The sequence below is a fragment of the Rattus rattus genome, chromosome 1 (genome assembly GCF_011064425.1).
Source record: "Rattus rattus isolate New Zealand chromosome 1, Rrattus_CSIRO_v1, whole genome shotgun sequence".
NCBI lineage: Eukaryota > Metazoa > Chordata > Mammalia > Rodentia > Muridae > Rattus > Rattus rattus.
Window position 1 is genome coordinate 234,033,347 of NC_046154.1, and position 26,958 is coordinate 234,060,304.

The following is a 26,958-nucleotide window of genomic DNA, read 5'->3' on the forward strand; positions in this document are numbered from 1 at the left end:
CACTTTCCTCTGCTTAAGATAAATGGCAGAGAAATTAGCATTAGCCCTTATTAGTCTGCTAATAGGGAAGTGGAAGTACAAGTGGACTTCTGTGCTCTATCAAGAGTGGCCTAGGAAATGGTGAGTCTATTAACAAAAACTACAGGAAACTAGAGGGAAAGATGGCCTTTCCCAGTGAGTTCTCTTTGAGCAGTGGTGTATACATAGTGAAAGTACTGCTTAGATCATTAGAGATGCAGAGGGAACAGAAAGACTGGACGTGTATAAGAGAAACAAGATCATAAGATCTATCTGTGACGGAGACGGTGCCAGAGCCTAGCTTAGTGCTGGAGGCATGAGAGGAAGCAGTTTGAGAAAGATTTGCATGGACAGCAGACTGGATCCTGCAGATCCAGTGCCTGAAGATCAAAATTTAAGAGCAATCCCAGGAGTGGGCTCGAACTCCGAAAATAACAGGGCAGGTCCACCAGGAGGAAGCTAAAATAAAAGGAGGTTCTTTACCTTTGTGTGGTAAAGACTGCTTTTTTTTCTGGACACTCAGTAGACAGTTAATGGTCTTGTGTTTTGTCAACTTGATTAAAAGAATTTCTTTTTGATTGGCAGAGATTGAAAGAGAGATCTTCATGTCTTTTTAATGTATTTTTATGCTTTATAGTTCTCTCATGAGCTTCTCTTGCCTAGCTATATCATTGCCATTGCTCACAAAGGACTAGTATCCACCAGACTTCGAGGAACTGAGTCATGAATGGCTGATTGATTTTATGTGTTTAGTAGCATGTGTTTAGAACAAGGAAGTATAATACACTGTATCTTTCTTTTTGCTTCATCTGTGGCACAAACAACACCTTTTCCATTCAAAGGTGAGAGCCTAGGTGACAGCTCCATATGTGAAGGACTAATTCTCTATGCATGAGTTCTGTGGGACTTCCTGAGCCTGTCACAGCCTGGGTGCAGAGATGTTTTTACAGCAGTGGTTCTTATAGATGGGAGCTCCCTGCAAGATCATCATGTCTCCTCTGCTTTCAGCACTTGCTCCTTGACAAGAGTTCTTGAAATCTGATAGAATTCAAAAGCTTAAAAGGTGAACTCAAGTGACTTGGGTCTGTAACAAAGAGCAGCTCAGGTCACTTTACTCTCAATGACAAGACATCTAACGTGGTCATTGTCATCTACAGTTAATGCATAAGAAAACCCAAGAGCCCTCTTCAGGCTGAGAATATAACAGGAGTAAGTTAGGGTTACATACTGCCTTGTCCTCTGGAAGGGTTCGTTCGCTCGTTCGCTGGTTCATTCATTCATTCATTCAGCATTTACTGTGTGCAGACATACTTTATGCCAGGCTGTCACTGTTGCTGCCTCATGGTCCCCTATGTTACACATAATCTCACACAGCAGAACTCAGCACAGCATGGTGGGTGCACTAGCTGTAAGTGAAGGAGAAGAAAGGGCTGACTGGAGAGGGAGAAGTGTTGACAAACAGTAAAGGGGGGCGGGTGGGCAGAAGCCGAGGGGATAAGTTTTTTGTGAAAAACTGAGGTCCATCAGCATAAAAACAGCTGCGTGTGTTGACTCAGTGGCCAGCCAGCCTTTGCCTAGTATGTGAGCTCTAGGCCAGAAAAAAAAACCTGTCTCAAAAAATAGGGTAGACAGTACAACACCGAAGGAGCAATGTTTGGGACTGACCTATGGCTTCTTTATATGCACACACACACACACACATGCTCACAAACTTGCACAGACACTCAGGAAAAATATGAAGTTGAGACGGTATACAATGTAGGTGGATGAATTAACAAAATTCTTATAGAGCTCACTAAGGAATCTGAATTTTATCCTGAAGACAGCAGCCTCTGTCAGTTCTCATATTCTCTCCTTCCGTGTGTGTGTGTGTGTGTGTGTGTGTGTGTGTGTGTGTGTGTGTGTGATGACATATATGAGGGTCAGGGAAGGATGGCAGATCTCTTTTCATTCTCTGCCTTATCTCCTTGAGCCTTGTTCACTGAACGTGGAGCTAGGCTGGTGACCGGGGATCTGATTCTCTCTCAGCCTCCACAGTGCTAGAGCTACAGTAGAGCCTGACTTTTGTACAGGTTTTGGGATCCAGAGGGATCCAGACACTCTTAACCACTGAGCCATGTCTCCAGCCCAGTTGAATTGTCATGGTTGGCATTGTGTCATGATCTGGGAAGGATGAAGAAGAGACTTAGGGGAGAGGTAAGCTAGAAGCAGGAAAGTAAGGAAGCTCTAAGGAAGTGCTTATTATCCATCTGGACAGAGAAGAAGAATGGAACTCAGAAGGTGCTTAGGAGGTAGATAACAAGTTGCATGAAAGGGTCATGGACAAGGATAAGTTTCTAGGCTAAATATCGAGGCACTGGGGGTACCTGTGGCTGGTGCCAGTCTTGGGCTCTCTAAGGTGAAGGATTGCAACAGAGGGGGTAATCAAAGGTTGATTCAGTCACTGACAGGAGCTCTCACTGTTCATCCTCGAGACCTTTGGAACAGTACTGCACAGGTCTGAATCAGGTCTCACTAGCAAGCACCTCGGTCCCCACCTCAGGGATGTGCAGCGTGCACACTTGCATTTATTACAGTTAGATACCCTTTTGATACTGGCTTTCAAGTCTGCTCTTTAATAGCTCTATAATCATATGTATGTTTTGTGTTTGATCTTGATAAATGATTACTGTCCCTAGAACTTTCTATCTTCAAAGATCTCAAAGTAATTGATCTGCATAACATCCCCGGGAGTCAGTACGTGGGGATTCTTGCCCTTTTTTAAGTTGGGAAACCCCAGAGATACTCATTTACTTGCCCAGGCAATACAGCTTTCACCTCAGCAGGCTGCTTTAAATGTGTAGTTTTCCTTATCGAATCAAATCAAACTAGAACTTCATCACCAGGCTTAGCTTACTATCCCATGTTTTCCACTTCACTAGTTTATCTCGGCAGTTCAGAGCTTGAAGTAGGTGAGCAAGGTACCAGGAGAGTGAAGGGGAGCAGGTGCCTAAGCCCTGGGAATGGTAGGGAAGGGACAGAAACACAGCCAGGTCTTCATCCTGAGATAGATAGATATCTCAAGGAAAGAGTGCTCATCTTCCAGTGAGGCTGTGCCATCATTTCAACTAACAGACCAGCTAGCTAGTCGTCCACCATAGTCACCTTTGATAGTCTAATGTGACTTTAACACTTCATGCAACAACCTTAAGCAGTCATGGGAATTGCCATATATGTGTGTGCATGTATATGTTTTTCTTTGTTTATACATAAATGCATATAATAAGGCTGTGTGGGGGTTTGGGATTTATCTCCGTGGTAGAGTACTTGCCTAGCAATCGCAAGGCCCTGGGTTCGGTCCTCAGCTCCGGGGGGAAAAAAAAAGAAGAATAAAACTAAATAAAAAGAAGCCATATTCATTAAAAAAAAAAAAAAAAGGCTGTGTGGAAGAATACACAAAAAACTGACTTTAGAGTAAAATCTTGACTGAAATTCCTCCTGGGAAGGAACTGGTGACACTGGGCAGAAACTTAAGTCTCCAGCATCTTGGGAAAGTTAGATCTTGATATATCACAGCCACCCTGCATGGAGTTGAACAAGTCTCTACTTCATAGCTTCAGAGACAAAGTGTAACCATGCCGAGATGGCCATTGGCTTTGCTGTTGTGTGACAGGCCCTGGTAAGTTCAACAGTTGAGGTATTGCAGCCTATTGAAGAAGCTAGTGAGCCGTTCCAGTCTTGAGCCATTAAGGTGCTGCTCCCACCCCTCATTCATGGACAAATATGGGAAAGTGATTTCAGTAGGTCAGCTGTCAGTGTGTGCCTTCCAAAACATTATAGTCATGTTACAGTAAACTTTTTATATTTGTTGCGTCACAAAGATTTATTGAAGTGATAAAAGTTATTATGGAAAACAGTGTGCAGTAACTATGGCAACAGTTATTTGATCTCACAGTAATTAGCTGAGCATTTGGTTGCCCAATACTTTTCACAATGCCTTCCTGGTTAGTTCATTAAACAAAATTAGCTTTTGTTTGAACTGTCTTCCTACAGCGTCCTAAATTTGATTTTAGTTCAAAAGAATTAGAAAGTATATTTTAAAACTACATTTCCAAGTTTCGGTTTGCGGCCATTATGTGAAGTCATAACTTTTTAATTTAATCCTCTATTTATATACTACAGTGTGATATGAGTCATTGGTTCATCCTCTGAGTTTCAGTGTAGCAGAGTGTCCTGAGAGATGAACGGTGTGGCTGAAGTATCTTGTAGTCCCCATGCCTAGATAAAATTGCAGATTGGCACCAGCTTGTGTCTTCCCTGTGTCTCCTCTTCCATCTCGTGATACTGGGTTCCTGTACCACAGGTGATGCAGTCCCCAGCTCACGTGTGTCACTTTCTTAACAGTCTGTGTCTCCTGGGACCTGGGGCTGGTGGTCACCGTCTAGCTCGGCTGAGACTCACTCACCTCAGTGCTCTTGCCATGCTCCTGGGGACACAGGATGTGCTCCTTCCTCTTTCTTCGTGCAGGTGATTCATGCAGGTGGTGATGTCATCCTTGGAGGACTTCCTCTTGAGACAGGGGCCCTCAGACTTTTCACCTTTCCTACCCTCTGTTGCTCCACTTGCAGAGGTGAAGAGGGGCACAAAAAACAAAGTGTCAAGCATTCAAGATTTCAAATCAAAACTCATGAAAATGGAATGGAAAGAGGAGGATGTTCCAGAGTGAATTAGTAAAACTTTTCTTTTCTAATTCAGCAAATGTGGTTAGAAAGATTGCTCCCCAGTTTAAAGGCACTTGTTTTCCAGTGGACCTGAGTTGGGTTCTCAGCACACAGGTTGGACAGGCCACAACTGCCAGTAACTCCAGCTCCAAGGGAGTCCAATATCCCTGGCCTCACACCTACATATTAAAAATAAAACTGATCCTTGTATTTCATTTTAATCCCTGTCAGCTCAGCTCAGCAATTTTATACATACATACATACATACATACATACATACATACATACATACATACATACACACACAATACTAGCTTTTAGAAACTTTCGAAGTTTTCTTTTCCTCATCTAACTTCCAATTGCCTGACAGTTTCCAGATGAGGAAAATTTTTCTTGCATTAAAAGCATAGCTTTTCCAGTTCTGAGAATAAGACTATTGGTTTTGGTTTGGGATGAATTTATCTTTGGATCCACTAACCATTGCAGAATTCTGTTAAGAACTTACTTGTCCCTGTTACTGTTGATTTTCAGAATGATTTGTTCATATAGCTTCTGTGAAATTTCTTTCTTTCCCTCATTGTCCCCTGCTCCCTAGTCATGCCACAGCTGACTGTCATTACAGTTGAAGGTTAAAACACTGTTGCCAGGTGGGCTGTGAACTCCAGGAAGGAGACACTACTCCCTGCTTCTCCTGAGTCGTCCATAGACTATGACCAGATTACAGCCAAGGGGATCAGTGGGCTAGCCTTGCCTCACTTCCTCCTGACCTGAACTCTCATTTCTGTCTATTTTACCGTCTGAGCTCTGCCACAATAGATGTTCCTCTTCCTGACTCTCCAGTGCCACCTTCCTTTCCGAGGCCTCCAAAACCTTCTTGTCCTCTCAGGAAGGAGGGAAGGAAGGAGGTGTTATTTATTAGACTTCTACTACTCTCTTGGTGATTCAGCCCAGCCTACACTGCATACTTGGCAGAGTTACTAGAGTGGCCACCAGCACTATGCGCTCCTTTGATCACCTCACCTCCCACTGTGCCATCCGTCCAGCCAGCCTCTGACTTTTGTCCTGCTCCAGTGCTCCAGGACTCTAAGGAAACACAGGCTCTTCCAGATTCAACTTTCTGCAGACTGGCAGCTCAGATAAAGACCACCTAATCTGTCCGTCTCCTGGCCCTGGAAGCCAGCCACTCCTGCTAGGCATGGCTTGGTTATACAGTCTGCCAGGAAGCCCTTACCAGCTGAGCACAGCTGGACTCGTTCGCATCCTCCCTGCTGCCATACTGTTCCTCAGCCCATTTCCTGTTCCCCCTCCGGCATCAAGTCCTCTTCTTCCTTGCTTCTGCTGAGGGAAGGGCTGGCCGTTTTCAGGACCTACATCTTGCTTTACTTTCTGTCATTCTGAATCACCTGCTCAGTCCACTGCCCTCCTGTCTCTGGCTACAGAATATCACTTAGACAAGAGCGCACAAAGACTTTTCATGTATTTTCCCGATCATGTACCCGGTGCCTGCTACAGTGTCTGACATGGTGGAAAGTCCATGAACATTTGAACAGAGCAGAAGCCGAAAGACAAAGGAGAGTAGATGGGACTCTGCTGCTGTTGTTACACAGGTGTGCGTTTCTCTTTTTCATTGTGTATATTCATCACCATCCGTTTTCTTCTCATCCCTAGAATCCCAGTGACGTTAGTGCTGCCATCACTTCTGCAAAGCCTTAGTATGCCCCAACCTTCCATGGCACTGTTCATTCGTGGGTATCTGTCTACAGAAATGGCATTGTGAGTGGCTGTGTCCTGTTATAACTCCCTGACACTGCTTACATGAAGGGCTCCGGTATTTGGGGTCTCTGACAGTTTTAGTTTTCTGTCTCACACTCCATATGCCAGTCCTGGCTCTTACAACCTCAGACAGGTGATGAGTTCCTCAGTGGATGGAAGAGTTTCTTCTCTTATGTCACCCTTGTTGGCCATACTAAGGGATTGTTGCGTGGTGACCTATTCCTGTCTTCTGAGCTCGAGGCTCTGGGACGTGGGTTCGGGGAACTTCTTCAGCCACCAGGCTTCCCTTCAGCTTTCACCTGGCATCTTTCCGTTGTTCCCTGCAGAGGGCAGAGGGCAGAGGGCCTCCTTCTCCAGTGGCCTGCCTGTCTCCAGTCAAGCACTGACAGTCCTTAGACATGAGGACTATGGTAACTGAGAAGCCTCTTTGTAAGACCTCAAAAGCAAGACAGGTTTAAATGTGTTTGCAGATAAATACATGCATATGTTTGCATATAAACAAAGATTTTTGTTATCTTCTTTAAATGCTTAACTCACATGTGATTACTAAGAAATCTCTTCAGACTATACATTAAACGAATAACCAGTCACTAAGTAGTTCTAAGACAAAAAAAGTGCAAAAATTCTTTGAAAAAATGCCAGAAAATTATTTTAATTGAATTTTTAGTACAACTTTTGATGTTAAATATCATGTCAGTGGCAGAGAACCTAAAATATAAGTATACTCAGGCCCTTAAAAATAGTCAGGGTCCACCATGTGCATAGATTTTAATTGATTATAGTGAGATGATAACTGGAGGGAGAGAGAAAGGTGCTCTGGTAAGTACTAGTGAGGGAATTGCGGGTGCTTCGGGAACTAGTACCACTTGTCCTGGAGACGCTGCGCCATCTTTGGGTTCTCCAGAGCCATGGAGGGGGTGGTTCTGAGCAGTCGTCCTGGCCCTTCTCTCAGGTTTGTTCCCACCCTTCCCTGATTTCCTTTGGAGGAGAGAAGTTGGGAGAGTCTGGAGAAGCTTGAAGGCAGAACACCAGGGTTGAAGAAGCCTGAAGCCAAGATCTGCATTTGCCATGCCCTGGCAGTAACAGAGCCAAGGCCTGTATGGTGCTGGCACAGCTCCTCCTGCTCCTTGTTTGCTTTTGTGGAGCATGCCGGAACTGACCTTTTACTTGCCCTTCACGCTCTGGGTGACTCAAACGCTGAGCCATTGTTTTAGGAACTGATTATGCCTTGACAGTGTGGTAGAAGTATTTCCACTGTGCTGAGGCTGGAAGGTGGGTAGACTTTGGTATGCTTTTGCTTCAGTCTGGAGAACCTCTTTCCTCTTTCTTTGGGTGATATTTTGCTTTTTCCATCTGTAACATAGATCGTAGTCCCAGATGCTGAAACTCACCTGAACCTGTCCAAAAACTGCCAAGAAGTCATGTAGCTTTCCCGGGCAGCTCGCAGCATTAGTGTGCCATTTCTGTTAAAGGCTCACACTGTCCCTACTGCCACATGGAGGCCGGATGGAACTGGAGTCAGAACAGACCAGTGTGGAATTGAAGCTTATGCTAAGTTCTGTGCTTGTAAGTTCTATAGTAGAGCAACTGTAGCCAGCGTGAAGGGAGGCTTTTATTAAATAGATTCGTGTCTGAAAGGTTGGAGTTGCCAGTTAAATACATATGTATTTTTCAAAGGAAATCATCAAAAAGGACATTCCGCTCTTATTACAGAGCTATTTTAGGGGTAAATATTTTGATAGATGTGGTTCGGTGCACCTGGGAGCTGAGCTGTAGCTTGAGGCAGTGAGAACAGATGGAGCTCTGAGATAGCTCAAGGCTTGGGTTTTCCCCTGCGCAAGCACATGGCTGGTGGGGCCAGACAGCGGGAACCTTAACTTTCTCCATGCTGATGTGAGAAAAGCTTCCTCATGGAAAGGTCTCATTACTGAAAGTTCTGGGACCATAGTGGGTCTCCTCTCCAAATAAATGTTTAGTGAGGTCTGTTGTGATACAAACATTTTGTTAAGAGAGAGAATGAAGTCTGTGGAGCAGAGTAAGTCATGTCAGGGCTGCTTAAGTTTGCAGCAAATGCAAAGGTCTAGGGTTAGGGCACTGACTGACTGACAGGAATAGCAGGAGCTTAATGAGCTAGAAAGACTGTGCGAGCTTCCTCCTTTTTTGAAGTTGAGTTGAATCACTAGTCAGATTGAAATCCTAGCATATAATTTTTAAAAATAGTCTAGTGTGTCATCCGACCTTGTCAGGAAATAAGTGTACACGTGTTCAGCACTGGCTGCTTCCCGTGCTCACCTGCCATTTCAATAGATAGCTTCCTTGTTAAGGGACATTTTACAATTCTAACGCTTCCCCCCTCCCCTTTAAAGTGATCTCTCATCAGCCACAACAGTATTTGTCCTTATGAAAGTAACATCGGAGGAGACGAATGGCTTGGTAAACTCAGTCCTGTCATCTGCCCCATCCATTGGTGACAGCTGTAGGATCACGGATAGGGACCATGTTTGTTGGTGTTATTTGTCCCTGTTTTGGTTTTGGTTTGTTGAGAAAGTCTCACTCTGTAGCCCAGGCTGGCCTGGAACACAAACCAATCCTGGCTCAGTCCCCTAAATGCTGAGTTGTGCAGGTGTGAGCTACCACAGCAGTCATCTGCCACTTCTTATTTCCTGTCCCCGGATAAGTTCCCCAAGGGCAGAAGCCACCTTTCTGTTCTCATCTAGTAGTTGGTGGTGGTTTGTTGAAGGACACATAGCTGGGAACTGTTTCTGTAACACCCCAAAGCTATCAGTTAACACATGGTGATGGTCATTTTTTAGCACTTCCTTATTAGTAGCACAGGCAGGAGCATGGATACTGTGAGCTAGCCAAGAGTTAACCCTTCCCACTCTTGGTGAGAGTTCCTGATAAACCTTTTCTTTGACTTCTGAGGAGAGAGAACGAGGCCCAAGTGCCTCTTCAGCAACAGCCCTTATAAATGTGGAAGAAGATTTGGATTCCCAGAGCTGTTTTAATTCACGGAGGGGCCCTGCTAGCATCTGCTAGCCCTATTGTGCTCTTTCACTTTATTAACCTTTGTGCAATCTGCTTATTTGAAACAATACAGCCGGGTTGCCCGCAGCCATTCTAACAATCAGGATTTTCTTTTTAACAATGTGAACATTACCTACTGCCTCTCATTGTACACAGTATTAAGACAGAAAATACCATTTAGAAATGGTTGTGCTAACCTCACTTTAAAATTAAAAGCTTCTATTTAAAGTTCAGCTGGTTATAGTATAAACCATTCTGATGTCTCATTCTAGCGATACTTTTACCCCCACATGTGCTTTTAGTAGTTGTTTGGGACCCAGACAGGAGAAAGCCCTTAAATTATGTAGATTACTTATTTCAGGCACTTGATTTAGTAGGGACTTATTGACTAATTGAGGAAACACTATTAGTTAGAAATAATTAGAAACACTAGAACATCCAATTTGGTGAAGGACATTTCATTATAGGTGTAGTTCGTCTGTGACTCTATGTGTAAATTTAATAATTTCTCAGGTGGCTTGTATCCTGACCCTGCCTGACGAAAGTCAGTGGCGCAGCTACAGGCAGGAGGCCATAGTCATTTTCCAGGAAGAAACCTGATGGCACCTCCAGAATGGGCCAGTGAATGCAGCCCCAGCCTTTCTCCTTGCCTGTAATCTTTATGACAATCATAAACAAGCTAGAATGGCTTTAAAGGACTCCAAGCTTTTGACCAGTGACTGGCTTTCTTCTATAAAGTCTGTGGGTATGATCTAGTTAGCTAGTTTCCCTCACATTGCAGAGTGGGCAACATAGTAGGAAGGATCGTTCATCCTAAAGCCATGAACAGCAGTTGTCCACATTCAGGGATAAGTCTTCCCTTCTAAGTTGAACCTTTCTGGAAATACCCTCATAGACATACTCAAAGGCGTGTTTCCATGGTGATTCTAAATCAAGTGAAGTTGACAGTGAAGATTAACGATCACAGTCACTCCAAGTCTATAATCTCACTTACTGCATTACACAGCAAGGCTGGCAGAGTGTACTGAGGGGAGAGCAGGGATCTCCAAGGGCTCTGGTACTTGCAGGGCATCCTCTGAGTGGCTCTGCACCACAGGGTCTGGGATGCACAGTACACGAGCAGTCTGCTGCCTCTGTAGGACTGTGCTGAAGAACAGATGCCCTGCCCTGCCCTGCCTGCTGCTCTCGATGATAGTTTTTCTACAGAAAATGAAAATTGGAATTTTGCTTTTTAAATATTCACTACTGCTTATGTTTTTCAAAGCACTGTAGCTGAACAAAGCCTATTTACAAATTATAGGTTATAAATGATTGGTAGGTCTTATGTGGTATGCTAATTTCCCTGATTTCAGGGTCAGTAGTTAGCTTTTCAAATTGTTGATTTTGTGTTTTAATCTTCAGAGAGTTATAGCCCAGAGAAAGTTAATCCTCCACTCTACGCTGATGAAGACTTGGTTATTTCCAGAGTCCATTTCAGTACGCCAGCTGTGTGACACCCAGAGCTTAGGCAGTAAGAATGCTAACCAGCCCATGTCTTCAAAGTGTCTTCCACTGTGCAGGAGCAGGAGACCACAGTGTCAGGGACCTGTGCTGCACACATGAGTGGAGCCGTGTGGAGCCTCTTGGGCAGCCCTGGACTCTGGCTTCTTGCAAGTCATTTTGCTTGAGTCATGGATGGAAAGGGAGAGATTTTGATGAGCACAGCTGTGCTATTGTAGGAGGTCAGTCTAGCAGAACTGTTGAGAGAGCAAGCGTAAAGCCTGTGCCTGGCTTACACCTTGGCATGACCACAGTGTTATCGTGGCCATGTTACCTTGCTCTCTGTGATCTTGCTTTCTGCTTCTCTAAGTAGTAATCTTACAGGTTTAAGTATCCCTTATCCAAAGGACCCAGAACCACAGTGTTGGGGATTTTTCAGATATCATCATTTTTTTGCATTACATAATTCGGTAAATTAGGGACAGGACCCAAGTTTCAACTTAAAATTCATTAACATTGTTTTCAATATATACCCTATACATGAGGGCTAAAGATAATTTTATGCAATATTTTTAATAATTTGAATAATTCAAAATATTCAGGACCCTTAACACATGGCAAATGCATTACAATTATTAACTCCTGCTGTTGCTACTGTTTTTAATTACAAAAGGCCTGAACTTAGAAAGTCTGAGTCCAACCACAGCTTTGCCTGTTAGTAATTGTGCCCACAAGACACTGCTGGGTGGATCTCTGTGAAGATCAATAAGGGTGAGAAAACCCAAAGATAAAATGTAATTACCCATAAATGCATATAAAGGTTTCACAAATGCAAAGTGTTTGGTGTGCAGCCTTGTTTCAAAAGTGAAGACATGGGGTAGAGCTATTCCGTTTTGGCCCAGCACTTCTGGACCCCACGAGAAGTCATTCATGTGTGTTCAGGAATTTCAGCGATCTCTGTTGCTTCTGCCATTCGGGACATGTTATTTAAGTTGCCTCCAGTATCTCTAAACATCCTGAAAGAAAACATTATACTGAGCATGAGAGCATTTGTATACTGTCTGGACAGTGCCCGATCAGTGTTGCTGGGATTTCAGTCTCTGGAAAGGGCCTTGTTGAATCATTTCATTATGTGATAATATTAGAGCAATAACCTAGACCGGGATATCCTAGTTAGTCCCAGGAGAAGCTGGTTTTATTTGGTAGTAGAGTAGGGGATACAACCAAATGAAAATAGATTGGTTGAAACACTGAAAATCCCATTTCCCTAACTAACATCATTATTTTTATAGCTAATGTGCTGATTGACTCATAGATAACACCTGTGTCATTTATTTTTAAAAACCTCACTGAAATCTGTCTTTGTGAAACTCTAGGAAAAAAAAAAAATCACAACAGCTGTCCAGGCATCTGTTTGAATGATGCAGTGTGAAGAGAGTTCTAAATATAATTAGAACGTAAGACAGATCAACTTCCAGAGCAGTACTTAAGTATCAATTGGACTAGATCAGAAAGAGCTTGTCATTCAAATAACCTGAATCTAGAGTGGATATGGTTTGTTCTGGAAAGCAACAGATGTTTGCCTTGAGTAATCTTCGTTAGCAGACTCAAAACACAGCTAGTCCAGTGCCACTTTCTGGGTGCAGAGAGCCAGCATTCCAGGATGTGGGTTAGGAATGAATGGTGTCAGGCTGACGGTGTAGTTCACCTGATAGAGTGAAGCCTGGTGTAGTCTCCAGCACCACCTAAAACAGACATGGTAGTGCACGACCTATACTCCCAGTACTTGGGAGGCGGAAACAGAAGACTTGAGGTTCTCCTCCACTGCAGAAGGACTCTGAGACCAATCTGGGCTTCAGGAGACCCAGTCTTGACAAAACTGAAGAAGTGTTAAATGATATGGCACAGTTGGCTTTTGCAGGACATCTTCATCACACCCAGTATTCCCAGGATGCCCTGTTTCTATTTTGACATTCCTAGCATCCCAGTTAGCAACTCTCACCATCTATCTTAGTCTACTTTGTGTTCCTGTAGCGAAATCCATCCCTGGATAATTGATAAAGCAATTTATTTCTCACCATTGTGGCTGCTGACAAACCTAGTGCCAAGGTGCTAGAAACTGGCACTGTCATTACACTGTGTCATCTAAAGGAAGGATTCAGAAGAACAAGGAACAAAGACTCGGTTGCTTTGCTCTTGTGTTGCTGCTGCTGGTGGTAGTTGGAGGGATTTTGTCTATTTGTTTGATTTTGTTGTTCTTGGTTTTTGTTTTTGTTTTGGGGGTGGTACTACTAGGCATCAAACCCATGTTCTTATGAATGTCAGACAAGCTTTCTGCCACTAAGCTATACACTCAGCTGCTGAACTCAGTCTTATAACAGTCTGCTCCTAAGAGTGTTGATCCACTCATGGGGACAGAGCCCTCCTGGTCTAGAAAATTGTTGAATGTCCCATCTGTTGACATTGTTACTGTTATACTAGGAGTTGTGTTTCTAACACATGAGCTTTGGGGACTGAGGCAACATCTGTCCTTCCTTCCTTGTCCCTCTCAATAGTTACTAAGTGTCCATACTTTGCTGAGAATGGCTTCATACTCTGAGAATTCAAAGAAGAGGGTACACTGTGTGTATTTTCTTTTAAAGACTAAGTAACATGGTACACATTTTATTTCAGGTACTATTCTGCTTTTAAAGCTCCTAGCATTGTCTGGCATCCAGTGGGTATCAATTAATGACTGCCATGATAGCATACACATGTTTAGTTGTTAATAGCTGTCATTTATGGAGCACATGTAATATTCTGGAAAATCTTTGTACATACATGCATGCAAATTTGTATTTAATTGTTAGCATCATCCTACAGGTATAGTCCCAGCTAGTCCCAGTTCATAGATGAGATGGCTGGAGTTGAGTGATCTGGAGTTGTCCAAGGTTACACATACAGCAGATGTCCATTGGAATGTCCCTCAGAGTCTCTTCCCACAGTCCCCATTTCCCGTTGTCCCACAACTTTCTCCAGGGACGGTGCTACTTGCAGTGTGTTCCCTGCCATCCAGGACTCCACTGTGAACGTGTAACTTCCTCGCCTTTCTCAGGGTCACAAAACTTAGAGAAACCAAAAGGAAGTTCCTGTCTCACTGAAAGTTGTCACGCCAATAGAAGGTTACCAATCATAGTAATGATTAGTAATAGTAGGAGGGACGTGAGGGAGGAGGTAGGGTGTGAGTATATAATGTCTGCCCAGTTTGCTTCAGAGTGTTCAGACACTTTCACGTCTCTGAACGGCCCTCGCCTCACCAAGTCTCGCAGGAGCGTCAGCTTCCTCCATTTGGTAGGTGAAGCAACCGAGACCTAGAGCAGTTGGCAAAAGACACTGCACAAAGCCGAGAATCTCTTTCTAGCAAAGCTGGGATTCAGATGCACTTCTGGTTCCCTTGTGTCCTAGGAAGTGTGTCTAATGATTATTTATCCCAGAACTAAAGGTGTCGAGTGAACGTCCTCTAGTCCCACCACACGTGCCCTGCATCTGTAGAATATTAACAGGCATATAAAAGGCCTTGGGATTAATACCATACAGAATGTTCATCTCTGGTTTTGCTATGAGTCCCATGTCACACTGCCATGTACCTGTTGCTGCTGACTTCCACAGATACCTGTGTTGGGACATATATCTTTCTACAGCTCTCCCAGTGAGAGACAATCTTTGTTCTAATAGATGCCCTAACTAGTAAAGAACTCTTCTCCAGGACCTTTTCCCACAGTTCCTTCACACTGAATCATCAGCCTTGCTTCCTTTTCTCTCAGCCTACACGTTTACTCAGGTCTCTCCTTCAGAAAGAAAAGGCAACAGAGGCTGTTCTGTATGTGGCTGAGACTCCTTCCCTCTGCTCAAAGAAGAGGTCTTACTCCCCAGAGACCTCCCACTACTTTGGCTTACTCTTGAGTAAGCACAGTCTCCTGAGTGCCTCCACCATTAAGTGAATCTCTCTTGAGAAAGTGCCCCATGGCTACAGTCAGCCCAAGTTCCCATTCTGTCTTAACTAAGCCTCTCTCCATCTCTTAAATGTTTCCAGTCACTGTTTTTGAGTTCATCGTTGGTGTTGTTTTAAAGTAAAGCCTTACTATGTTACCCAGCCTTATGGCTAACTCCTGGGCTCAAGGTTTATTTCTTCAGCCTTCTAATTTTCAAGACCAAAGATGTGCCCCACTGCACTGGTTCATTTGATGACTTAATCTTCTCACCCCCCTTTCTGGTCTCTGCTGTAGGTTTCGTCTTAACTCCTACACCCGCACTTCAAGTACAGTTGGTCAGGATTGTCTTCCTGGGCATTTGCCCTTCTCTACTGTCTCTGTTCATTTCTGGACTTACTATGGCTGCAGCTCCCATTCCACCTTCATATGAGGTCTCTCCCTATGATCTTAACCCTCATCACTCCTTTCTCTCTCCTTCAGGATATTCAGGAGCATTCTAGTATCAATGTGGCCCCTTTTCTTCCTGCAGTCCCCACATCAATATGAGTCCAGCCTTCCTCCTCCACTGCCTGGAAGCACAGCTCAATTCTGTTGCTCCCTAGGTATGTCTCAGATGTCCCTAGGTATGTCTCAGATGTCCTTTCAACACAGAGCCGTAGCCCTTTCTCCAGCAGATAGCCTTTGTGTCTGCAACACCTCCCTTGTTTTCTGTTTCAGGGTGATTCTTTGTCCAGTAAGACTTCAGACTTTACTACTGGTGTTTCTTTAAGATAAATACCATTCTCTTGTCTTAATTCAGTCTTCCTACTTCTCTGTCTACAGAAGTGTCTAGAGCTTACCATGCCCCCAGTAAATATTTGTTGAATAGAATGGGACTTTCTAGAATAATTAAGAGTACATGAAAAGTTTTGGAAATTAGACGAGGCAGGGGTGTCCTTGGGGAAAACCTATGGGTTCTTATCCAGCGTGCCTTTGTTGGTGCAGCTGTTTGGAAACCACTGGAGATTAACATGTAAACCCCTCCATCCCTGGGTCCCTTCTCTACCTTTATTCTCACTCTTGTCTTTTCCTGCTTACTCTCTTACACTCAGCTCTCTGTCCCACCAGAAGGTGGATTTAGGTGCCTCCCGTCCAAGTAGATGCCCCTGGCATGGCACCTATCAGTCAGTGTGGTTTCCTGGGTCCTTAATTGGCTTCCAAGGTTCATTGCAAGCTGATTCAAGACAAAAACCAAATTGTGCTCCTATAGTGTGCCTTCTGGCTCTTAATGACTAATGAGGGAGAGTACATCAAAGTTACAACTCTCTATAGAGCAGATGTCTTCCCACCCGCCTAACCCTGAATATACAGTTTAAGTTTCATGCATTCAACCTGAGAGCCATTCTTGTATTTAGGTTGAGTTCAGGTTCTACTCGCTTCAGTTAACCGTTGTTAATCAGACCAGCTGCCCAATTACTGTGTCTCAATCAAAGCATGTATTATCAAAGCCTTCTTATTTACTTATGAGTCAAATAACGACATTGATGTTTAGGAGAGGAATTAGTTGCTACTCTGAATGCAAACTAGCCACAAAAGCTGGTATACACATGTGATAGTATTTTGTGTCTGTGTGTGAAGTTTAAAGAGTGTTGGATTTTGATGTTCTACCTTTGAATGAAATTAGGCTGTATTATTAAAAAAAAAAAATCACAAAGGTCTATGCAAGTACCTGAGAATCGTAATCAGAAGCCCTTAGTATGAAAACCAACAGATGCAGCGTTTTCATGACATTGAGAAAAGTTGCACTGTCTGCTAGTAAACCTTATTAAAATGTGGAAATAGGACTTAATATTCAAAACAATTAGACCTCTCAAAGTTATGAAAAGTAAAAAGATACTAACACAGCGTAGCTTTAGCAAAACAATAAAATTACAAATTTAAACATTGGAAAAAATGGTGTTTTGTCTTGAGAAAAGGGTCTAAAGCAAGCATTAGAAATAGATGTCATCACTCTCTAGAATACCTGTATTCCCTCCATGAATTGCCTCTTTATTTTTCTCTAAACCAGCCTCCCTAGCCATCTGGCAGAAGATGGCTTCCTCTTACCACTGAAGGTTCTGTGTCCTCTTTCAATTCAACTAAAGGATCTTTTCCTGAATTAGAGTCTCAGTTCCAATTTCAGCCTCTCAGAAGAGAAGTTGGTTCATGTGGCATAAGTCAGGAATTCGCTGTGGTCCTAGCAACTGTAGCCAAGGAGACAGACAGGGCCAAGTGGTAGACACGTGATACCACAGCATCCACTCAGATTCACAGGAGGCAGTTCTCCGACAAGACGGGCGGTTATGTGCTAGACTGACCAGCCTTTCACCACCCGACTCCAAGGAAGGATGAAGTAAAAAGTCCTCTGTGGTAGCACTTGTCAGGGTTTAGAGCCTGATGCCAATGTCTTCCAACCAGTGACCCAGGTTCCAGCTCAGGAGCTCATGCTTCAGTCTGTAGAATGTAGAAAGTGCCCACGTACAGGCGCACATTGTGCTTCTGTTCAGTGGGCAGAAGAAAGTATCAGCCCCGCCTTCCCAGTGATATATATGGCGTAAACGAAAAAATAAAGCCAAAGCAAAGTTAGTGCACAGAAAGTTAAGATGGGGACGGAGAAAGGAGGGAGACACGCATACAGCGGAACAGAACCTTTCTACAGGCATTAAACCAAGGGGACGGCAGTGGTAGTCATAAATTCTGTTTAGTTATCTATTCATAATTTCAGCATCCACATAAACACTGTGGTTTGCATTAAACATTTACTGGTTCGTTGAAAATATTAGCTACTAAAAGATTTTTATAAAAATAAATAAAATATAAATATATGCCACTAATATTGGTTGGCAACTTAATTATTGACTGAAATTTTTAGTTTTTATTTTCTAATTTTAAATTGATATGCTCCCAGCCCAGAGTTTGATATAATTATAAATCAATTATGCTAGTTTCAAGCAGTTAAGAGTATGGTAGGAATTACTAACTAGGAATTCAGTCAACGTTATAAGGATTTGGACTAAAATTTTACAAATAATACAAACTGAAAGACATTTTCTCTCTGGGGCATCCAGGCAGTTTCTAAGGATATGCGAGGGTGTGTTTTGTCGGTGTGGTGGGTCATCTCCAGTGATCTTAGTGATGGTCAAGGACCAGGGCTGGACGGGGTCCTTGGGAGCTCTGCTAATATATCTGTCTGTTTCCAATACCAGTTGAGAAAAACACTCTGGAAGCAAACCAGATCTAAAAGTACTTGGCAGAGCTTTATTAATTAGAGCAGCTCCTGCTAGTGCTTATTTGAAGCTTCTGTATAAACAACTCCAGAACTCAGTAACTTATTACTGTAGGTTCAGTGTAGATGAGGGCATGTCAGTTCCATGAGGTTATCTGGAGTTCTGGGCATCTTCCATCTATGACTGTACTATCCTGAATCCCCTCCATCCAAGCTGGCCCAAGGGACAAGAGTGAGCTTGAACCAGGTCTGTTACAGAAAGCATCCATTACCCCATCACAATGTATTGTCGGAGGAATGTATAGTCAGGACCCAGAAGGAAAACAGCATTAGTATTTTTGGTATTTGCCATACTATCAGAATGGAGATTTGAAACATTAGGAAAGAGAAATATTGTATATATATATGGCAAGGGTTCATTTTGTCTTCAAAAGACTTTTATTAAAAATAATAATTGTTTCAAAGTTACTTGTCAAAAAAATAATAGTTGAAACTCAGTAGGTCACCTAACTCTCTAGTAGTGTAGGTAGTGGTAATGGCTCCCGAGGGCCACCTATGACTCCCTAGTTCTGTCCTCACCGAGAAATCTGAAAGAAGATGAGAGTTTATAGGGGCTGAAAAGTGTTCAGCTCCTAGTCAGGAGCCTGATAGGCATGAAGAGGGTAGGAATCCTCTCTGCACCACCCCACTGCACCAAGTCTTCTGCAGCTGTGTTCTCCACCACAGCACACTAGTTTAGAAGATTGCCGGTGAACACTTGTTGAATACCCCCAGTCTAGCACAGTGTGTGCGTGCGTTTTCTGTTACTTTATCAAGAACTCGAGACACTCGCTCATAGGAGGAAAGTATGTGTCTGCGCTGTGGAGGTCCCAGTCCCTGATGACAGCTGAGCCCTGTTGCTTAGGGACTGCTGCAAGGCAGCACATTGTGGTAGCAGTGCGTGGCAGAGCAAACTCCTGCCTGTGCCCAGGGAATGAGAGAGAGGAACAGAGAAGACCCAAGCCTTGCAGTCAGTCCTCTGTGGGTATTCAGTGACCCAAAGGCTTCCCCTAGAAGTGAATTTTACCTCTACCCTAGCTTATAGCACTGATCACTTAACTCATCATCCCATGTGCCATCCAGAGTTTGTTTGCGCTCATACCAACTCCTATGCATTGCTTTTATTTTACAGTAAAGAAACTCGGTGTGTTTGGTATGAAGCTATCAAACAACTTGCCAGAGTCTGAACAGCTATGTCAGCTCACAGTTGGACTCTCCCATGGAGCTTTTGTCTGCCCGGGACAGAATCTAACCATGAACCTAAATCTACTGTGCCCTCCTAAGCACCCAGCTACAATGCAGGAATTAAGACATCAAAGAGACAAACACCACAAGGGGTTGTGGGGGGAGGCTTCTAACCTTAAATAGTAGGGAAATAGATTGTTGTTTCACCTTAAGTTCTCTGGGATCTAGTCCATTAATCCACATCAGAAAAACCCCGTCCAGGGGTTTATGTGGGATTCAGACTGGGCAGTTTAAGAGCAGGAATCCTACTGTAAGCAAAACTGCCTACATTTTCAAGGCCTCAAGTTGGTTCTGAGTAGCTCTTATCCACCCCCATTTAGCACAGAGTCAGTCAGTTTTGCAGTTTAGTTGAATTGAGCTGGACATTTAACAGTTCACTAAAAGGTGACTGGGCATCTGCCCTGTGCAAAGCTCCACACAGATTCTTTTAAATAACAGAGTGAAGAAAGTACACTCACCTAGCTCACAGACAGTGAGCAATAGAAACATGACAGGCCACCATGATATGGAGCCCACCCCCCAGGTCTGTAGCTGGTGAGCCAAAGAGGAGACCATGATGCTGGGACCCTACATTACATAGTCATCTTTTCTCTTAACTTATGTCCTGTGAGTCTTTTGTGTCAGCTTTATTGACGGAACCACATACCGTACAGCTCACCTATTCAGAGTGTTCCCTGAGGTTCTCAAAGCTGCGCAACCATCTTAACACATTCATAGCCAGAAACCCTCTGTTAGCATTCGCTTCCCATTTTCTTCCAGGCCCCAGCTCTAGCAACTGCAAATGGACTTTCTATCTCTGTAGACTTCATGTTTGGGATATTGCATACGAATGTGTTGATGTGGTCTGGTTTGTCTGGCTTCCTTGACTCGGCATGATGCTTTCCAGTTTCATCCATGTAGAAGCATGTGTCCACACATTCCTTTTTATGCCTTTTAATCCATTGTATGGACATGTCATCGTATTGACTCACAAGCTGGCGGTCATTCTGCTTGTTTTTCTCTTTTGCCTGTGATGAGTAATTGCTGTTTGAACATTTGTGTACAAGTGGACGTGAGTTTTCGTTTTCACTTCTTGTGGTGTTTATCTCAGAGCGCAACTACTAGGTCATATGGTAACTCTGTGTTTATCCTTTTTAGGAACTGCCAGGCTGTTTCCCACAGCGAGGGCGCCATTTTACATTTCCACCAGCAGTGTATGAGGGTTCCAATTGCTCCACGTCCTCGCCAGCACTTGTTACTGCCTGTCCTCCTTCCTGTAGCCACTGTACTGTGTGTGAAGTGGTGTCTCATTGTTTTGCCTTACATTTCTCTGATGGATTAATATCATGGTGTTTATATTACTAACCTAGGGTTTAAATCTTATACTTTGATATAGAAACCACTGCATAATACTGGATTGGTTTTTCTGAAGCAAAATCATAGTTCTGTATGAGATAAATGTTATACTTGAAAAAAAAAAAAAACCCATAAAGTAAAACTGACCTAGGATGAAGGCACTCACCTGGAACATCTGTTTTGCAGTATGAATCCATCCGCAGTGTTCCTTATCTGAGCTACTAAAGTGCTATTGTGTGACATTTACTGGATAATCCAGACAGCACGTTGGCTAAAACCACAATATGGTGTCACTAGGTAAACACTTGAAAATGGAAATGTGTGTCTCTTCTGGTTTTATCAGTTGAGATTAAAGGTGGTTTATAGTACAGGAAACCTTTTCTCCACACTCTGTATCTCAATGTGGGCCAATAATCTGTCGCCTGAAACTACTTAAAATAGGTTGGGCTTTCTTGACTGTCCTGTTGCTGTGATGACATCAGGATCTAATTGCAGAAGGGAGAAAAGGACGTTTCTCTGACTTGTTTGCCTCCTTGTCCTTTGTCCCCAGTTAAAAGCACTGCCCTTTTCAGCCCTTACCTCTGTCTGTTTCTCAGATGTTTTCTACATCAGTAGCATCATCTGTCACTCACCCTGTGGAGCTCCTCGTCCGGTCATAATTGTTTCTGTCAAGGAAAGAACACCAGGTGCAGCTTGGCAGTGTGTGAGCTTCACCAGCCCTAGACTGGTACAGAATGAAGAAGGGGCTGGTGGAGGAGAAAACGAATCTCGAACCAAATTCAGAAGATCTTTCTTTTTAAAAAGAGTCTCAGGGTGCCTCTGAAAGCTCCCCCAGGACAGACAGCTTCACAGGAGACCAGGCCTCCTCTCTGGCACATAGAGAGCCTCACCTAGAGCTAAGCTTCCTGTGTGCTATGCTTTCCTGACTACATCTGGCACTGTGTGCAGAAGGCCTGCAGGGGACCAAGGAGAAAAGAGAAAGAAAGAGTAGATAGTTCTTCCCTTCCTTGTTTCTACCTTTGCCTTATCTGCTCCTCAACTTAATGTGGGCCTGAGGCTGGGCTGGGGAGTGGTTATGAAGAATAACTAGATTGATTGGCAGATTAACTTGAATTCTGCCACCCCCAAAGTAATGGTAGACAACAACTTGAGACACTTGAGCTGGTGCAAGCCTTTGTGAATTCTCTTTTGACACTTTTTTTGTTAATTGAAATACTGCTCTGGGTGAAGCAAGCACCTTCGAAAGCCCCTGGACAACTGGATAACCCCAGACCCTGTGCCTTCAGAACGATTGCAGAGGAACTAGATAGTAACCATTGGTATGTTAGTAGGAACTGTGGTTTGGTCCTGACTTTTAAAATGACTAGCCCTCAAGTAACAGGAAAGTAAATGATGTTCACTTCCTGAATTGGACTGTGTGCTAAGACAGTCGAATAGCTGTGCATGGGCTCCCAGTTCATTTTTTCCACAGCCCTCTGAGATGACACAGTTGTCCTTCAAGTGAGCTATAATGAAACTTAGTGCTTGCCTGCCATATCCAGTTTGCCCTTAGCTCAACACCCACCTGTCTGTGACCTGATATAGTGAGTGTGGTGGCTCCCCCATGTCCTATGAGGAATGGTGGGGAGGGGTAGGGATAGGAGCCGAGAGAGGCTGTAAAGGGCTGCATAGCAGGCTTACCCACATTAGAAGCCAACTGATGGGTTTGGAACTTATTTTTGGTTGGATTTTGAGTGTCCTTGCAGCAATTTTTACAGAAAGCTTCAAGCTCCTTTCCCTCACATCCCCACAGAAGGGAATGATGGCTGAGGAAAAGCAGATTCATTTGTTCCTGTAACAAAATAATCAAATGTGCTTCTGTGGAACAAAAACAAATTTGAAGTTTTGCTTGTTCTTTTCTATTATGAAATTGAAATAAAAAAAGGAATGTCACCTGTACCGATTTTCTTATTTCACATGGGAAATAAGAATATGTTTAGAGCCTGGGTGAGTATCTTATTTCCTTTCCTGCCACAAACATTGTTATCCACAGTCACTGGCTCAATGAAGTTGTTACCACTGTGCTATGAGGGTTCTAAAAAACTTTCTCCCTGTCCCTCTCCCTCTCCCTCTCTCTCCCTCTCCCTCCCTCCCTCTCTAACACACACACACATTTAACAATCGCTTGCTCCATTCTGATTTGGGTTCTTTCCAGTTAAGGTGAGTGTCTGCATATGCTGTGACTAACGCTGTACTACTATAACAGGTGCCTGTCCAGAGGGAGCTCTCAGAGTCCAGTCAGCAGTGACCCAGACCTTCCCTCATCCATTCCCCACAACCACTCAATCACAGAAGCAATTCTTTCATCTACCCCTAAGTGACCCCCTTATGTCGAACATGCTCAGAGCCTGGCACCTTATTCCATTTTCTAGGAGAAATTCTTTTTCTGAGTTTAGGGAAATTTTATGTTCATTGAGTCTTGTCTTTAAAAGTATTCCTTCTAGAGTGACACACAGTGAAAACGAGGGTGGGATGCCTTAATTAGGAGACTTTCGTTGATTGCTTCCAATAAGTAAAGCAATTATGAAGTGCATCGGAATATGAATACGTGTGCTTTGTAATATTAACCCTTGATGTGGAAGAGGTATCCTGGGCTTTGAAGTCAGGTAATTGCAGAAGTAATGCTGACTGGGTGCCAGGCACTGCTGCAAGCTCCTTTATAAATTAGTTCACTCACTCTTACCTCAGCCCTCTGAGAGTGCTCTATTAATGTGCCCATTTCACAGATAGGAGGAAATCAGAGGTGGGAGTGAGAAACTGTTTTGAGTGTGGGAACCAGCAGTTGAAATCAAGTGTCCTGTCTAAGTCCAGGTTTCCAATTCTAGTGCTACACTTCAACTGCCAGGTAGCTCTTGGAGCTAAACTGACCTCACAGTACTTTGCTCACCTATAAAAATGGGCAAGGCTCTTTGAGGAATTAAACAGAGAGCAGACGTGGCTCTTTCAGAGGCTCTAGGTTCGGTTCCTGTTGTCAGACAGCTAACTCTGTTGTCGCCTGTAACTCCTGCTCAGAGGATCCAGTGCCACCTCCTAGCTTCCATAGTCACCTACACCCATGCCTGCAGACCCACACACAGTTTAGGCACAGAATTTAAAATGAATATATTGTTTCTTTTAAATGCATTAAATGGCATATTATCAAGCATGACCAGAGAGTCTTAATGATGACTCCACACCTAACTCATTTGTGGGTTTCTTTTTGTTTTTTGTTTTAGTTTAGGTCCCACCCAGAGAACTCATGATTCATTTCAATACCCCGTGGTATGTGGTCCCTTGTGACCAATTTAAGATCCCTGTCAGAATCACTTCAGAGTAAGCAGAGTAGCTTTTTAAATGACTCTTCTTCATGACTGTACACCTCAGTTCAGTGTTAGTCAGCCTGGACTAAGGACAGTGGTAAAGGGCCAGCCTCATAACCTGTATCAGTTGTTCCTGAGATAGCCAAGCTGCCTCCCTCGCCCCTCACTGCTGAGAGATGGCATATTTTATGAAGAACCAACACAAATGAAAAGGAATGTGTTGGTTCCCCCTCTGTGTGATAGCTCTTCTTTTGTGACCCCGTGAACTATCAAGAAAGGAAACCTTTAAAATACGTACTGTACTGTTGCCCACAAATGTTTTACATTTTTAGGTCTGCAAACAGTGGACCTCAAGAGGAATTAAATATTCTGGCTGATACTGGCTTCTCATCACCTTTCTCAGAGAGAGAGGAGGCACTTGTCAGCACACTGCTTTTCCAAAGAGAATAGAGCTCCCCAAAAGAACAGTTACCTACTCAGTGTTTTATATAATGAGAGTTTGAGGTAATTGCTGTGTTGAGATGGAAGCACTTTTGATTTATAAAGAAAGCATTCGTTTAAGAAAAATGTCCCATAACTTGAAAACTGTTATCTGAGCATATGATTTTAGTTTTCTTTTTCAGGAACTGACTTACTTCAAGGCCATGCCATTTAGATCTCAGACTAAGCCAAATCAAAAGTGACAAGGCACATTAGTGACCAGAGTGGCAGTGCTATCTCAACAGGGTAGCACTGTCCCATTCAACATTTATTGAGTGCTTACAAGACACTGTGATTCACAAGTTCAAAGGACACTGTCCCAACACTTAAGGGCATGGGAGAGGGAGGTACTGACATTCAGCTGGTGTTAATGGTGGAGGAAAATATGAGTAGGCAGGAAGGGCCCTGGACCGAGACAGGAGTAGAACAGGGGAGGGGTTAGGGGTGAGCTACAAAGCTTCCTTCAGGAAGGACACCCATAGTAGTCCCTAGAGAGCAGGTTACTGTGGATGAAAGAACCTTCCAGCTGGTCACTCATGGACAATGTAAACATCCTGCCCAACCAGCATCACCCCCAGCTGCTAGTAATGCCTGATATGGCCTACTGGCTTCAGTCTTAGATGGCCTACTGGCTTCAAGTCGTCACATTATTTGAACATTTGTATAAGGTTTTTTTTTTTTTTTTTTTTTGGTCTCAGAATGATTATCTAGGCTTGTATCATCTCCAAGGAATAAGATATTTGGGACTTTCCTTTTGGCCTCTGGTTTTTGTTACCTACTCACCTCCATTCACCACTCAACAGGACTACATAGGAACAAGCTATACCCGCAGCAGTTAGGCCACTGGGAAAGACAACCCATTCAGCTTCAAGAGAAGCAAGCCTGTGCCACCATCTGCAGTAAACCTTATCCCCAATGTCATTGGAATTGATGCCACTCTGACTGGACTCCTGGTGTTTGTCTGAGTGCCCTTTAGCAGACTAACCTCTCTATACTTGGCTCTCTTCTCAAGATAAGGAATAATAATAGCTTCTTACTATACCACACTACCCTGTGGACATGGGGGGTGGAGACTGACACTGAATGAACTCACTCCTGGTGGCAGCAGGAACAATTTGTTAGCTGTTAAGGGACAGAGTCCCAGTTCCTTCCATGTGAGACTAAGACACGTACAAGGACTTCTGCAGTCCAGAGCTCCATTTTCCGAAGATACTACTTTATCATTCAAGCCAGCATGTTCCTTTCATGGCCATTGCCAGTCTGCTGTGTGCAGACACTCTTCTCAGCACCTGGGATAAACTCAGTCCACACAGAGTCTGAGCTGTGGTGTGGGAGTCAGCCTGGCACATTTCGTGACTAGAAAGAGAGAGGAAGGAAAAGAGATCAGAACAGAGCTTACAAGGCTCAGATGGCACAAGCCCGACCAAGCCATTGTAGTAAAAACTGAGGACAGAATCAACAACTATTAGTGACTATCGAGCTTGTAGGAGCTACTAGGCACCCGAGTTTTCTGTTTTATTTGAAATCAGGAGAAAAGCCTTTATGTAAAGCAGATGACTCTGTCTCCCTTGGAGACAGCTTGCAAAGACAGTGGGTGAACCCAGGGCTCCATAATTTTGAAATGCACCTGGGTAGAAGGATGTGTGTGTGTCACAAGATTGGCAATAACAAGATTAATTTTGGACTGCACTTGGCCTTTGGATAAGCCTTGTTTAGGAACTGGGGAGCATTTTGGTACCTTTGCTTCCAGAAGGACTAGACAAGGAATCCAGCCTCACAATGCTCACTACTTGGGTGTTTTTCCGGGAGCACCACACAGGTCCACAGTCCAAACTACAGCTTCCCTGCCATTTTTAAAGACCCCAGCATTGCTCAGTGCTTGTTAAGGGCAGAGGCAAAAACTAAAATACACAAGATTGAGTTTCCTGTTCCTGGTTGTGCCAGACCAGAAAATGAGGTGACTTTCAGAGCAGCTGCAGTGACCCGTGAACCTGCACTTCAGCTGTGACTCACAGTGTAGCCTGTGGGAACTGGCAGCCTCCTTGTTCTACAAGATGTTGTTCTGAGCTGAGTGGACACCCCCAAAGTCAAATTGCTTGTTAAGACCAAACCTCAAGGTAAAATATGAAGGTCAGGCCGAAAACCTGCCAGACAATCTTAATTCTTACTCTACTGATTTGAAATTCATGAGACCACTGAAGGGGCTAAGCTGTTAAAATATTAATAATGGCGGTGGTGGTGGTGGTGATAATGATGTGGGAGAAAAGATATATCAGTCTTACTATTTAGCTGCCTATTAGTTATTAGTG

General features: G+C 43.7%; 1 protein-coding gene across 6 annotated transcripts in view; it reads left to right on the forward strand.

Moving 5' to 3' along the window:
- The window catches only part of Nsmce2 (NSE2 (MMS21) homolog, SMC5-SMC6 complex SUMO ligase), a 213,562-nt gene that overhangs the window by 133,585 nt on the left and 53,019 nt on the right, over nt 1-26,958 (forward strand). For 2 of the 6 annotated variants that reach the window (XM_032915900.1, XM_032915903.1), the window contains one exon: nt 20,634-20,941. The exons of the other annotated variants lie outside the window; for them this stretch is intronic. In XM_032915900.1, the coding sequence (XP_032771791.1) occupies nt 20,634-20,695 (62 nt within the window). In that variant the 3' untranslated portion in view covers nt 20,696-20,941. Of the gene's footprint in view, nt 1-20,633; nt 20,942-26,958 lie in introns of those variants that run through there. 6 annotated transcript variants of the gene reach the window in all.